Here is a 13,391-nt window from a genome sequence, read left to right on the forward strand (position 1 = left end):
ATTTTCTTCCAGAAAATTGTTCAGCACCTAGAACAAGAAATCAATTAATTTTAAAAATACTCTATAAATTTATGTTTCCTCGCTCACCTGTTTGAATAAATTCCCGTCCTGTTCACTATGGAAAATTGAAGTCGAGGTTGAGCTAACATCTAGGAAAAGGGAAATATTAAACAACTAAAAATTGATGTAAAAGCTGTGTGACTTTTGTATTACTTACAAGATCACGACTTCAAATGTTGTCGCTCCTGTGTCTTCTCCTTTCACATAGAAGATAAGATTGAGGGTGGTGGCCTGTTCGAGAAGAATTTGCAGGACTTCTTCATCCACCTCGCCTGCTTCGTCTTGAAGGGACAATTCTGCCTCCTCCGGCAGCAAGAACTTTGTCCTCACTAAAAAATAAATAATTTGTTGGAACACTAAAAAGTCGACGAATTACTACATAATTCAAAGAACATTTATTGACAAATCAACTTACCCATATTCATAAAATCGTGATAACCAGTAGTTTCACAAACAATTAATTTTTTACCTCTCCCAGAATTAAAAATTCTCACTAATTTCGTCATGCTGATAGTTTAGATGGTGATGGCAGCAGAAATGATGGCGGTGTGAGAAGCACGGGGGAGTAAAATAAAAACGTTGTCTATTGTCACCAAAACGGTGATGAATTTACACCGCCAGTGAAATTATTTACACCGTTTCTTGGTAAGTCGGTGCAACCACAGCTTGGTGTAATTCTATCCCCGCGGGGTGGTGAGCATTGGGGTGAGATGCTACCAGATTGGGGATAATCATTCTCACCAAGAGTTCGGTGTAAATTTATCCTTAGTTTTTACACCAGATTTTTTGCAGTGTATGTGTATATTGATACTGACTTAAAATATGCGTATGTATATGTTGATTCATTCGTTAGGTACGGTACATGCTTTATTGATTGGCCAACATAGTCAAGAACCATTTCTTGTATAAACATTTTCCTATATACATACTTACATGCATACATATTTACAATCTATACATACGTACATACATACTGTGTAAATACTTTAAGATAATAGACTTGCTTTGTCTGCATGTTTAAAGTCCAACTTACTTAATTGAAATGAAACAAAGTGTCATACATAAAATAAAATCCAATTTTACACCATGTCCATATGCAAATGAGTTACAGAAGTCCGGATGGATTAATAACTGGCTGGATTCGTGCTGAAAATGCATTTTAACGTGAACTCATTTTCGTAATGAAAGACTTCCGCTTGGGTATAAAATAAATTGATAGATGTTTAATTTGTCGCATTAAATTTATCATAATCGTATTAATCTTCGGTCGCCAAATTGATCAGTTACGTTTAAAATAAATTTCTACGTAGATATATATAATTCGTTTTTTGTGTTTTCACATTTTTTGAAATGGTAGCTCCAGGCGTGGGAAAATTTTTCTTGAATGCGATTTTATCAGCATTATTATCTTCATTTGGTAACAATTTGAACCACGATTTAAGGTAATTAACATTAAATGGAATTCATGTGGGCATACAATAGTCTGAGCGTTAAAATAAGACGCCATTTTTACATGCAAAGTAAATGAGTTCAGAAGTGGCATTTTATTGTTTACACTCATACATACACCAAAATCTAAATTATCGAGGCAATTCACGCAGGCTTTAGCAACTTGAAAAATTTCTAACTTATGGAAACTTGCAAACTTTTAATAAATTTTACAAACATCGTTAATGAAAATTAGATAGCTTACAAATCTTTCTATGTAAACTTGCTCCGATTATGGGGATCTTTTTATTGTATAAAAGTTCGTAATCTTATTTTATAAAACGTACAGATTTTATAAGTTACTAATGACTGCAAGAATTGCGTATCTCATTAATTTTTTGTATGCACATACATAAATGTGTACGATATTGCTATTTTTATTTAGCAGTACGGCGGAAACATGGCTGGTTTGCAGAAATTCATTCCAATTCAATGCGACTTATTGCGACAACTTTGATCACAAAATGAACCATGGATTGTCCAAGTTATCGGAAAATATTGACCAAATGCAAGGACGAATTGGTGAACTTGAACGTGAAGTGGATCTCGCCAGGAGCCTCAAAAGAATTGGAGGGTTCAATCCCCCTGATCCTGCCGAGGTGCAAAAAGAAATTGATCAACTTAAACAAGAAATCATAGATTTGCAAACGAAATTGAATGATATCGACAAAAGTGCGGATATTGCGACCCTTGATGCACAAATGGCGGCAATCAAGCAATCCATCTCAGATCTCACGCAACGATTGGATACTTTGTGGAAAGAAGGTTAGCTCTTAATTTAAGGTGGAATAAGTCCGTCATAGATTTTTAATCTCACTCAACCCCTATTAGATGTCTATAACTGCAACTTTCTAATATGACATCAATTACATGAGTTTTGAGATAAATACAACTTTTAATGGTTTAATTTATTAATTAATTTAATTAATTAATTTAATTAATTAATTAATTTTATTTATTTATTTAATTAATTAATTAATTAATTAAATTAATTAAATTAATTAATTAATATTAATTTTTGGTACTAGCAAACTATCGATGTAAAAATATAAGCAATTCATTAACCATTTTTTCCAGAATAAATTTCTAATAAAAACCAATTCTGTAATTTTTTCGAATTTTCATATTACCAAAAATTAATTGTACATTAAAGAATCAAAGGTTGAAATTATATCTGAAAACTCATGAAATTGATATCATTTTAGAAATTTGTATTGAAAGATATTGAATAGGGTAAAGTGAGATTAAAAATCTATTCTATAATCAAATTGTCATCCTATGTAACCTTAATTCATGTTGCATATTAATACATAATATCCAACATGAATAATACGATATTATTCGGTATACGAACCGTTTCACACTATCTGGCCAACAAAGTTATCTCAAATATTTATTTTTTATCCAGGCCAAGATCAATTTAAAGCCCAAATTCAAACCCTGACCGACGCCTTGAACAACGTTGTAGCATCAATTGCTTCCATCAACTTGGAAATAGCTCAAATCGAACAGGACCTCGAGGAGTACAAGATCGTAAATATTGTAGCCGATATTGTAAATTGGCCCGACGAGGGGACCGCGTATCGATATGAAATGGGCTCTTTTAAAGCTGATAAGGCTACCGTCATGTCCACAATCATTTCGCTAGCGTATGTTGACGTAGTGGACAAGGGAGACGCATACTTCGTCAAGATATTGAGATTCTTGAGCCTCCTGCAGGACGTAAATGTACGAACTTCACGCTAAAGACATGTTTTTTTGTATTTTTTACGCGAATTTTTGAGAACGCAGTTCGTGTGTGCCTACAGATATTATACATTCATGGAAAATATCGAATAATTAGTTATGAAAATATGCTCTTCATGCTTACCACGAAGCATTTCACGCAGTCCTTGGTAAAATTGGTAAATTTTGTAAAATAATTTTGCAAAGTTGAACGAATTAAAAATACCCCCGTGATTTTAGTAAATCTATAAAAATTCCTAAGCTAATTTCCTTGGAAATATTTGTAAACACTTCAAATTTTATGGATTTTACGAAGTTACCAAAGCCTGCGTGAGTTACCCCTAAATGAGTTTGCCATTCATAGATAAATATATTTTGTTAATTTGATTGTTCTATATTGTACTTTTTATGCACATAGTTAAGTACCTTCCAATTTAATTCGTAATACCAAAGAAAGACGGTGTTTTATTCAGTAATCATATGCGTGTAGTAATTGTCAGTATATTCAAATTTCAAATTTTCTATTTTTGTATCCCCAGAAACTTGTTGGCGCTCAAGCCTTGTACTTCACCATCTTAACAAATAATCACTACTACGATAAACCACACCCCATCCTTTGTGTGAACATGCTAAGCCAACTTCTACAATCCGACCAATCCGATGTCGTTGCGGCAGCATCAAAATTCCTGAAAACCTTTGTTCCTCCCATTCTTTACGGCTTGGTGGTGGAACGGGCTCCCAACAATGGACAAGAATGCATTGAGAGTTGCCAGATCGTACAACAAGGTGGACAAGACGGCCAATACGAATTTTCACCCCCAGAACACAGCTTGTAAGAAATTGAGCATACTTAATAGGAAATCTCACACTTTGACATACATAGAAATCCAGTATTAAAATAATACCACGCGATAATTATGCATGACCTTACCTATGTAAGTGGTATGATTGATAGGTGATACTGTTTAGTAACTTTTCGATAAAAAAGTTTTACCATATCTATAGCCAATTATGACGGACCTGTATAATTTTAATATCAAGCGGTGCTACTTTACTAGCGAGAAATATCAATACCTTCCTCTAGATTTCGAACAGTGCACTTTTCTAAGTTCGTGCTTGTTTAAAATTTAGTAATGAATTTAATAAATTCGTTCTGATATATTTTCAGCGACCTGGACTATGACTTTGGAAATAATGAGTTCAATGAGACGGCCGTCCTTCCCAAGCGATGCGCCCCTGCGTCTGGGGGACTTAAATATGTGGGTAGCACTAAGGCAAATCTGCTGCGAGGATGCTTTGGTATTCAAAGAGGAAGCAAACTTGCCTTTGAATGGCTGATGGTTCAATTCCATAATGACTGGGATACTGAACAACTGCCGAGTAATGACTGTTACACGATCCAGTCCCCGCAAGTGTTAGAAGATGGAGACAACTGGTCCCTGTTTGGTAAAACGGTACTTTGTAGGACACCTTAAAAATCGAGGCACCTTAATAAAAAAGCTTGAATGTAGCTACATAATTGTTTATATCGACACAGTTTACTTTATTTATCGTAGATTGAATAATGTATTTTACATAATAATGCGATGATTTATTTTACTGAACGGATCCGCTCTTACCGTATGCATTCACCATTTGATATTTATCTACATAATACAAGTTTAGATGCTCTTATAATAATATGTATGTATGTACAGTGTAAAAATGTTACTAATTATAGCTGCGTTAAAATTACGTTCCACCATTTCAGAACCAATGAAGTGCTTCAATGGAACCTTTCGTTAGGCTACACCGGAACTGTTTAGCGAGTTGTCAAAAATCGAACCAAAAATTAGGAACCACACCACGCTTAACGTCCTTACTGCTTATCGTATCGTCTTAGTTTATAAATTTATTAATTCATCCCAGAGAAATCTAAAGTAGCGAAATTCTATAAAATTATGAGCAGACTATGTACTTGATTACTTGTACTATCTACATATATATGTAGATAAATACATATTCTTTGTCCTTGGGTGGGTTGGAGTAGTTTCATTACGGTTTTCTTTAGACAATAAACCTTACAAATTTGAAACCCCGGATTGGAAATAAATTGCTAAGGTATGTAAGTGTCTTTAAATAAATACGCACGTAACTAAATACAATTTCATTATGACTTTCCGCCAAATATGTCCAAACCAATTCAATAAAACTTGGTGAATGCATACATTCTTAATTTGAGTCTTGATGAGAAACCAGGGAAGACGTATGCCGGTAGGAAAACCAGATTCGGATCGGATACCCATATCGGATATACATACAAAATATGTACAAATATAGGGGATATATACGCCGCCCATCGAACTGCACCGTTAGCTTATTTTAAATGTTAAATTATTTAAATCAGAAATAAGAGTCATAATGATTGAAATTAGGGTCCAGCGTAATTCTTGTCGCCTTCAAAAATTCAGAACACCATGGTGTTCTCAGGATTTTAGTAATTTTTAAAATTCCCCTTATTCCAGATATTTCATCGATAGGGAATTTACGTCCTTAAAATTTTCATAGGGTTTACAATCCGAGTATTCATGTTCCCAGGGTACACGGTCATCAAAAAGTGGCGGTGAAACCGTCCCACCCTCTCTCTTAAGAAACCAGCAATTTTAGTTAAGTTACATATCTATGAATGTATCCTTAAAATTTATTACTTTTAATTTAGCCCTGTTTTTAATTATTTTTGTTATGTGAATTTGTACACTCTTAAAAATTTTGTATTGCAATTGTTACCGGCGGAAGTTCCATGAAATTCCACCGCTTCGGTTAAATAATTTATTCCCGAAGGTTAACATACGAATATACAGAACAGGCTAAATCCTTCTTAGCCCTCAATGTCAACGCTGTGGCGTTAAAAGTATTACAAACACGGGCGGTAATCCCTCAGAATGAAACTTGGTACTATAGCGTTACCACGCGGTAGCGTCGCATAATATATTTGCGGTAACAATTGTCAATTGTATCACGAAATTATTGAAAGTGTATAAATATGTAACTTAAAAAACTGGTATTACATCATTACGGACTGGAATACATGCTTATGTGACCCTACAGGTCATAACGGTCATTACCGTTTATTTAGTAATGTTGCGGTAATGCAAAATTTCCCCAGTCAGAAACAAACTACTACCAACTCGTTAGTCATTGCCAAATCAATACCTGTACAGAATAGGTACATATATGACTATCAAATTTTTAACAGTGTATGTATGCATTGGACATGTAATAAATATTATGTACATATGTATGTCTCTGCTCGACTTTGCACTAATTTATTACTTATGTACATAAAAACCAAATTGGTTTCTGATAAGGAGGATATATGTACGTAACAGGCAGTAATATGTATAGCTTAGTTCGGGCATGTGCGTAGATGTACATATTTATTTATTTCCGAAAAATGTAATTTTATAAAAACATACCTACTTCTCTAAATAAATATTTAGTAACTAAAAGAACCAAAGAACCAAGTATTTATCCACGCTTAGAAATCCTGTATTAAGATAATACCAAGTGGTATTCATATATGACTCTACCGGAGTGATATGTACATATATGTACATATCACTTAGCAATATATTGCGAAGTGATACCCTGTAGTAATATCTCGGTATTAAAGTACCAATTTTTTACGGACCAATGTATGTAATTTTAATACCAAGTGGTAGCAACATTAATCCCGAGAAATCAATACCTGCCTGACGATACTAGATTTCTAACAGAGCAGTCAAATTCTCAACGATGCCGAAATCGAAAAGAAAAGTTCCCCTCATCTCGACCCAGCTCCTGGAAGTGTATTCGTCCACGTTTGACACGCCCTTTTTCGAACAGCGCCCCATCGCTTGGAGCGCATCGAAGGAGCGATTCACTATACGCGACCCGTTGTCCTGTAAATGGTACTGGTTCAACGTTTTCTTCGTCTGCATCGGGATGAACGGCAGTTTCACCGTGGCCATCTTAACGCGACAAATGATTAACGACGATGAAAATTCAACCTGGATGGGGATCATGTTCCCCTTGTTTGGCTTCATGATGGCGGGTGTTTTCGATTTTATGTTACTGACAACCTATTACGCCCAGGACGTGGGGTACCTCTTGGTGAATTTGATCAGATTGGAGCGTCGAATACTAAGAGGTAATTAAATTCTTACCAGAGGTGGGATTACCTTGGTTAAGGATTATAAATCCTGGATTGTTAATTAATCCATAATCAATGACATTTAAAAAGAATTAATTCTACTCCATAATTCTGATTTTTTGATAATTAGAAGTCATTAATCCGTAATCGCGATTATGGATTACTAATCCAGATTAACTTAGTATTGACGCAGTTTATGATATATGCACCGAGTACATTTACATGAGCAACTTGAGACTTATATGAATGTGATATACATATTTCAGAATCCCTTCCACACATTCGGAACAGCGTTTCCCGCCATAGAAATCTCATCCTCTCCTTAAAAGCCCAGACCCGTCCTGTCATAATTTTCGCCATTTTCTTCTCCGCCCTTGGCGTCATCTTAAAAATGTGTCCCCATGGTTTCCTCCTGGATCAGTGGTACGAGCAGTATTTAGCCACTCATCCCATCGCGCGCTGGACACTCCGGTTCCTCAGCTTCCTCACCATGACGATCGCAACAATCGAAATGGTCCAAATGACCGCCATGCTTGTCGCGTTCGTAACAACACTGATCTTCACCTGGGAAAGAATTGAAAACCTGACGAGCCAATTGCCCACCGAAACTGGGTCCCAGTTTGCCTCAGTCGTCACCAATTTCCGGCAACTCCACGTGATCAGCAAGGTTGGGCGGGATTACTTGATGTGCATCAGTTTAATAATGGAATTTGTGGTGTCCGTCATGGCATCCGGGTTGACATACGTGACGATCAAGCTTTACGGAAAAATGCCAACGGTCGCCTGGCTCATGGCGTCGTATGTGGTCGTGGTCATATTTTGCGTGACGTATTTCCTGCTCAGGGCGCTGGAGGGGGTGAACACGAAGTGTGTCGAGGGGTTAGGAAATTTGAGGGGGGCTCGAGTTCGAAACACGCTGGAGAGAAGGATGGTCAATGCAGTGCCGGTTTTTGCCATACCGTGTGGACTGCCGGGGTATAAATTGTTTCAGGTTGAGGATGGGTATAAGTTGGACTTTTATGCTAAGGTGTTGGACAACACGTGGAATTTGTTGTTGTCGTTTCCTAACCCGTAGAACAGTTTAAGAAGGGGGAGTGGTCGTAATTTAGTTAGAATTTAAAATAGGAAGGGTAAAATTAGTTATGGAGTACGAATGGTGTAAAATTTAGCACGCAGATGGAAATAATTAGTACAAGTAGTTGGGTAAAATTGCGTACGCATAAAAAAGGTAGAAACAAAGTAAATTCACGGAAGACCAATATCAGCATCTCTGACACTGTATCTCAGAAAATTATTACGAAAGAACCAAGGATATTTCAGAGAAAGCTTAAAGAAGCTTATTCATGAACTCATCTGATCTACTACGGTGCCCAACACTTGCGAATTTGTTTGAAATTCGGTCCTTTGCTTATGATATCAACAAATTATGTAATCAAAAATCGCAAATTTCTAGACCTGTGTGCCCTTGACATGTCTCAAGGGCATCATATTAATGGAGTCTTGGACCCCCCCCTCCTCCTTCTAATGCAACATAATTTATGGGGGTTCCCCAGTTCCGAATGTAAATATGCTCGTATATAGAAATTACAAAAATTGATGCACTATCTTGTTACTTACTATGGCGCGGCATCTCATTTGCATAAATCTCACTATGCCCATTTTCGGTGATACAAGCCTGCCATGTTGAATAAACTCTGTCTCTTGAGAATGCGTCAAAATGCAAATGAGGTGACTACTAACTAGCACGAATAATTTGACTATACGTGTTTTCAAATTAATTTGTATAATTTATAGCTAGTGTCATTCTTTATTAGCAATAAATAGCATGTCCTCAGAATCCATGCATTCTTTATTTTAATTCAAACAAATGAAATACATACTCTAAAAAACTTTAAGGCTATGCAGATGTACGGGTAACTTCATACACGGCTCCGGGTAACTTGACACACATGGAGTATTTTAAATCCAGCTGACTTTCTGGAAGCCGGTTGCAAGGATTTAGACGTAAACCGCGTAATTTCCTATAATTGCAGGTCTCTAAAATTAAAACGGACCAATCTCCTCGCAAATCAAAGATAAGTCGTGGGAAAAAATCTAAACCGGAAGAACCCTGCACAGCCCCACGAGGTATGTTCTCCCAGTACAAGCCATGTGCTGCAAACGTATTTACTATAAAGAAAAGTATGCATGTATGTAAAATTGGGACGAGTAATATGCATACAAATTACGAAATTTCCCTATTTTTTTAGACTTCATCAATAATCACGAAAATGGAATAGACCTTAACGCAGATATTCCTCCTCCAAATTTTGTTACTTTTAAATTCAATGTAGATGACAAAGAACCATTCCCATTTCCTCCAGTAGAAGAGGCAGGTTTGGACCCTCTTGCATTTCACGAGGATGAAACGTTCGACAATAATCCTATCGCTGACAACAACCAGGAAATTCAAGTGAGTCGAAAAATGCAAATTCTTGAATTAGTAACAAGTACATACACACTTCAACACGTTTTGTACTTTTTTCTAGGGGAATGAACTACGCCGTATGACAGTCAACAGTGGATGAATCCGAGGGAAACAGTTAACTCCTCAACCTTCAATTTTGTGTAATTTTAAGAAATTTAAATATTTTAAGAAATTTAAATTCAATCTGACACGGGTAATTGTACAGTAATTTGTGTTATTATTTTTGCACAATCTTGTATCGATCTCTGCTTTCATCCGTCTCAAAGCAAGTTTTTTTTCGTTTTTTAATTGCTTCCATCGACAAACAAAATTAGTTTTAATAAAATTGATATATAAGTAAATGCTGTAATAAATACATAATTCAGGATATACAGATATTCATTGATAACAAGAACTTTTTATTATTTCCGTAAATATTTTCAATATATTTGCACAACTAGTTAACAATATGTATGTATTTATCAGTAAAACGTGTCGAGAGAACAATTACGTAATTATGTAGACAAAAAAGAGGTAGAAATGTGACAAAGTTTGATAACAAATCCTTACTTTATGTATAACGTGAGCAGACCTTCATCTTCATAAATACGTACTTATCATAACAAGATACCCAGTTTCGCTTCTTTTCCACACGTGAATATGTAATATGTAAATTTATCTAATTAATTAAAATTGTTACATATGGAAATGTGAAACATTAAAATTTAATTAATTAATTTCTTAAATATTTATGTATAGAACCCTTGTTTTTTTGATTGAGGTGATGATTGCCTTCCACGCTGGGAATAATGTGGTAACAAACTTGGTGTAGATTCGGGTTTCAAGCGGTAACAAGAATTGGGTACGAATTTCAAATATTCGCAGGTTTTAGCTGTGAAAAAAATTACTACTGGAAATTGTGTTTTTGCATCAATAATTTCTTGCAGGGATTAAAAAAATGCAAAAAATAAGCGCCATCTAGCGAAAAATCGTTGCAGTATACAATGGGTGAACCGTTTATAAACTGGATTATTTTTGGCATGTGGCAACAAATTTGAATTTCGCGCCCAATTATTTCCTACCCCTCTCTACCAAAAAATATACCAATTCTGCCCCCAAACTATTCCCAGCGAGCTACATAATTTCATTTTTAAATATTTATTTCTTGAGTTAAACCCAATACTGATTTTTAGGTGGGTGATGTTTTCTCAGCGTGCCCCCAGCCGTGGGGGGAAGGAGGCTGGGCGTGTTGGTGGACCGCGTCATGGTCGAGCAGTTGGAGGGGTGGAGGGTGGAGAAGGCCATTTCCTGCGGGAGGTCGAGTGGGGGTGGCAGGTTGCCATAGGAAAAACCGTACTGCTCGGGGTGCGGCTCGATCTCGAGGATGCCGAAAGTATCACAAATTGGGGTGGGGTGCTGGTGGTGGGAGTGGTTGTCGTGTGCGGTTGCGCAGAGGGGGGTCACCCTGCACTGCGGGAGGGATGGGGTGGGGGTATCGTTTCGAAGGTTGGAGGACGTCCACGACCCAGTGTCGGACCCTGGACCACCACCCCCGCGAGATAAGGAGACCTTGTTACGCGGGGAGAGCGTGGACATCATTAGAGGCCTGGGGAAAAGTGAGAAAGGAATAATAGATTATATTCGATGGTGGTAAAGGAAGATTGTTTCAAGCGAAGAGATTTTTATATTAGCGAATTATTCGGATGGACCAGAATTTTAAGGTCTTGTTGAACTTGTAATTTAGCAAAAAGTTGTATGAAATTATTGCGGGGTATGCAGTACGAGTTCGCACTTTGACATGGCTACACAATTTTGAAGTAAATAATTTGCGAACTCTTGGAGATGCGCAGGTTCGAAAATTATTAATATGTATGTATGTACAAGCCAAAATTGTTTGCGAACTTTCGAACTTTTTTTCTTATGCTGCTAATGATGCGAAAACGTAATGAATATCCCCATTATTTGTAGCATTAATATATGTTACTCAAGATGAATTAGTAAGATTAAGATTCGCAAAAATGAGCAAGATTGCAAAACAAGCTTTAATTCTATGTATGTAGAACTTTTATTTAAAACAAACTGTGTTGAATTAAGTTTATTATATAACAATAATTCTGCCAACGTTAAAACTTCAATGAAACAAAGCCAAGTCCCAATTCGCAAAAATGTGAGAAATGTTTGCCGCACAAGCTATTTGTGTATGCATGTAAATTCTTTCGCAAAAATATTAGTCTTTCTTAGCTTGATATCAAAAATTATTTCAAGCAAGTGAAAATCACAACTTACTCACTTGACACCCTTTCAATGCTGAAAGGACGCAAGAGTGGAAGAAGAAAAATACAAATTTGTATAATACAAAATCACGTGACACTTAATTAATTATGCAAAAATCATGTCTCTGTACTCACCTCAAGCCGGCACTCTCATCACAATCCATGCTGGGATCGGGATGTGCAAAAGCGTCAATTATTCCTCCCCCACCGTTTTTTCCGCTACTTCCATTTACTGCGGATCCACTATTACCGCCATTCTGTCTTCCCGCCCCGTTTTGACCACGTGGCTTATTCTTCTTTGAGCAAGTGCACCTAATTCCTAACACGACGACGAGGCTGAGACTCATAACTCCCGCGATTATGAGGCCGATTAGGACCAGCGAGTCCCTCGTGAGATGGGGCGTGACGAGATATCTAAAAATTTGGCGGGATTAAAATTTTTATTCACCTAGCAATTACTCTAAAAGCTTACGTGATGTCTCGCATCCTGCCCCCGCTGCCACTCCTTTTTGTGGCGGGATCGGTCGAACCGTCCGAAATAATCTCGGTATGCCCCTTATCCGGATCCACGAAAAAGGGCGTTCTCAGCGGAAACTTGGCTATCCCAAGGGCCGGCTGAACCCCAGGTGCGATCAGTTTAAAGAGAAATTCATCCCATTCTGCCCCGCCAGAGATGCGCGGGAAAATTTCATTTGAAGCTATATTTCCCCCGCCATGGGGGATGTAGAGTAGGAGACCGCGTCGCACGTCGTCATGGCTCCACCGACCGGCGGGACGACTACCGCCGCCACCACCACCGGCGGAATTTCGCGGTTCTTGAATTTTTACCAGGCGACCATGTTTCGGCGGGAGAAGTAATTCATAAACCGGGTTTGATCCCGTTACCCCGGCGAGCGGGGAAGCGTCCAGCAGCGCGAGTGAGAGGGTGGTTGAATGATCGGGGGAAACTGAGAAAGTGTCGGGAGCTATAAGCCCGCCAACGGCGAATCCATGCACGAACGAGCGAACTTCCAGGACTCGTTTAATCAGCGGGACAGCCACGACGGGAAGGAGGAAGTGAGCGGTAGATGGACGTGATCGGGAAGAAAGTATGGGTGGGCTGTCGAATGAGGTGGGAAAGTAGGCGGCAATTTCGAAGGAATCGTTCGTAACGGAAATGTCGGTAACGTGGTAGCTCAGGTCGCCTGGAAATATGCAAATAGAGCGATTAAGAATTACGCATTTAATT

At 37.6% G+C, this 13,391-nt stretch overlaps 2 protein-coding genes and 1 long non-coding RNA gene across 6 annotated transcripts in view; 2 read left to right on the forward strand and 1 right to left on the reverse strand.

The window, feature by feature from the left end:
* The first annotated feature begins 1,183 nt into the window (after nucleotides 1–1,183).
* LOC110861088 lies at nucleotides 1,184–5,352 on the forward strand. 2 transcript variants are annotated; one of them, XM_022110200.2, is made up of 5 exons: nucleotides 1,184–1,502; nucleotides 1,934–2,313; nucleotides 2,957–3,276; nucleotides 3,813–4,105; nucleotides 4,442–5,352. In XM_022110200.2, exons 1-5 carry the CDS (start codon nucleotides 1,411–1,413, stop codon nucleotides 4,746–4,748), a joined length of 1,392 nt encoding a protein of 463 aa, XP_021965892.2. In that variant the 5' UTR covers nucleotides 1,184–1,410; the 3' UTR covers nucleotides 4,749–5,352. The 2 variants fall into 2 exon arrangements, with proteins under 2 accessions (XP_021965892.2, XP_035716810.1); XM_035860917.1 differs by having other exon boundaries at nucleotides 1,937–2,313.
* A 4,081-nt stretch (nucleotides 5,353–9,433) lies between these two features.
* LOC118439524 lies at nucleotides 9,434–10,205 on the forward strand. The gene is made up of 3 exons (XR_004837469.1): nucleotides 9,434–9,571; nucleotides 9,694–9,896; nucleotides 9,973–10,205. It is a non-coding gene; the product is annotated as an uncharacterized LOC118439524 (long non-coding RNA).
* An 83-nt stretch (nucleotides 10,206–10,288) lies between these two features.
* LOC110861002 (chondroitin sulfate proteoglycan 4-like) overlaps nucleotides 10,289–13,391 on the reverse strand; it is a 62,305-nt gene continuing 59,202 nt past the window's right edge. Inside the window, exons 26-29 of one of the 3 annotated variants that reach the window (XM_035860830.1) lie at nucleotides 12,636–13,347; nucleotides 12,299–12,577; nucleotides 12,177–12,197; nucleotides 10,289–11,496 (exon numbers count right to left, since the gene is read on the reverse strand). In XM_035860830.1, coding sequence (XP_035716723.1) covers nucleotides 11,061–11,496; nucleotides 12,177–12,197; nucleotides 12,299–12,577; nucleotides 12,636–13,347 — 1,448 coding nt within the window. In that variant the 3' untranslated portion in view covers nucleotides 10,289–11,060. The remainder of the gene's footprint in view (nucleotides 11,497–12,176; nucleotides 12,198–12,298; nucleotides 12,578–12,635; nucleotides 13,348–13,391) is intronic. The other 2 variants (XM_035860832.1, XM_035860831.1) reach the window with 2 other exon arrangements.

This window comes from Folsomia candida, unplaced genomic scaffold (genome assembly GCF_002217175.1).
Source record: "Folsomia candida strain VU population unplaced genomic scaffold, ASM221717v1 Fcan01_Sc037, whole genome shotgun sequence".
Classification (NCBI taxonomy): Eukaryota; Metazoa; Arthropoda; class Collembola; order Entomobryomorpha; family Isotomidae; genus Folsomia; species Folsomia candida.

What these genes read in the sequence shown, in the direction of transcription:
- LOC110861088 (XM_022110200.2), top strand. Translation starts at nt 1,411, where the DNA reads ATGGTAGCTCCAGGCGTGGGAAAATTTTTCTTGAATGCGATTTTATCA. An exon ending in GGATACTTTGTGGAAAGAAG is followed by an intron (nt 2,314 to 2,956) that starts GTTAGCTCTTAA and finishes TTTTTTATCCAG; the next exon opens with GCCAAGATCAATTTAAAGCC. An exon ending in TCACCCCCAGAACACAGCTT is followed by an intron (nt 4,106 to 4,441) that starts GTAAGAAATTGA and finishes ATATATTTTCAG; the next exon opens with CGACCTGGACTATGACTTTG.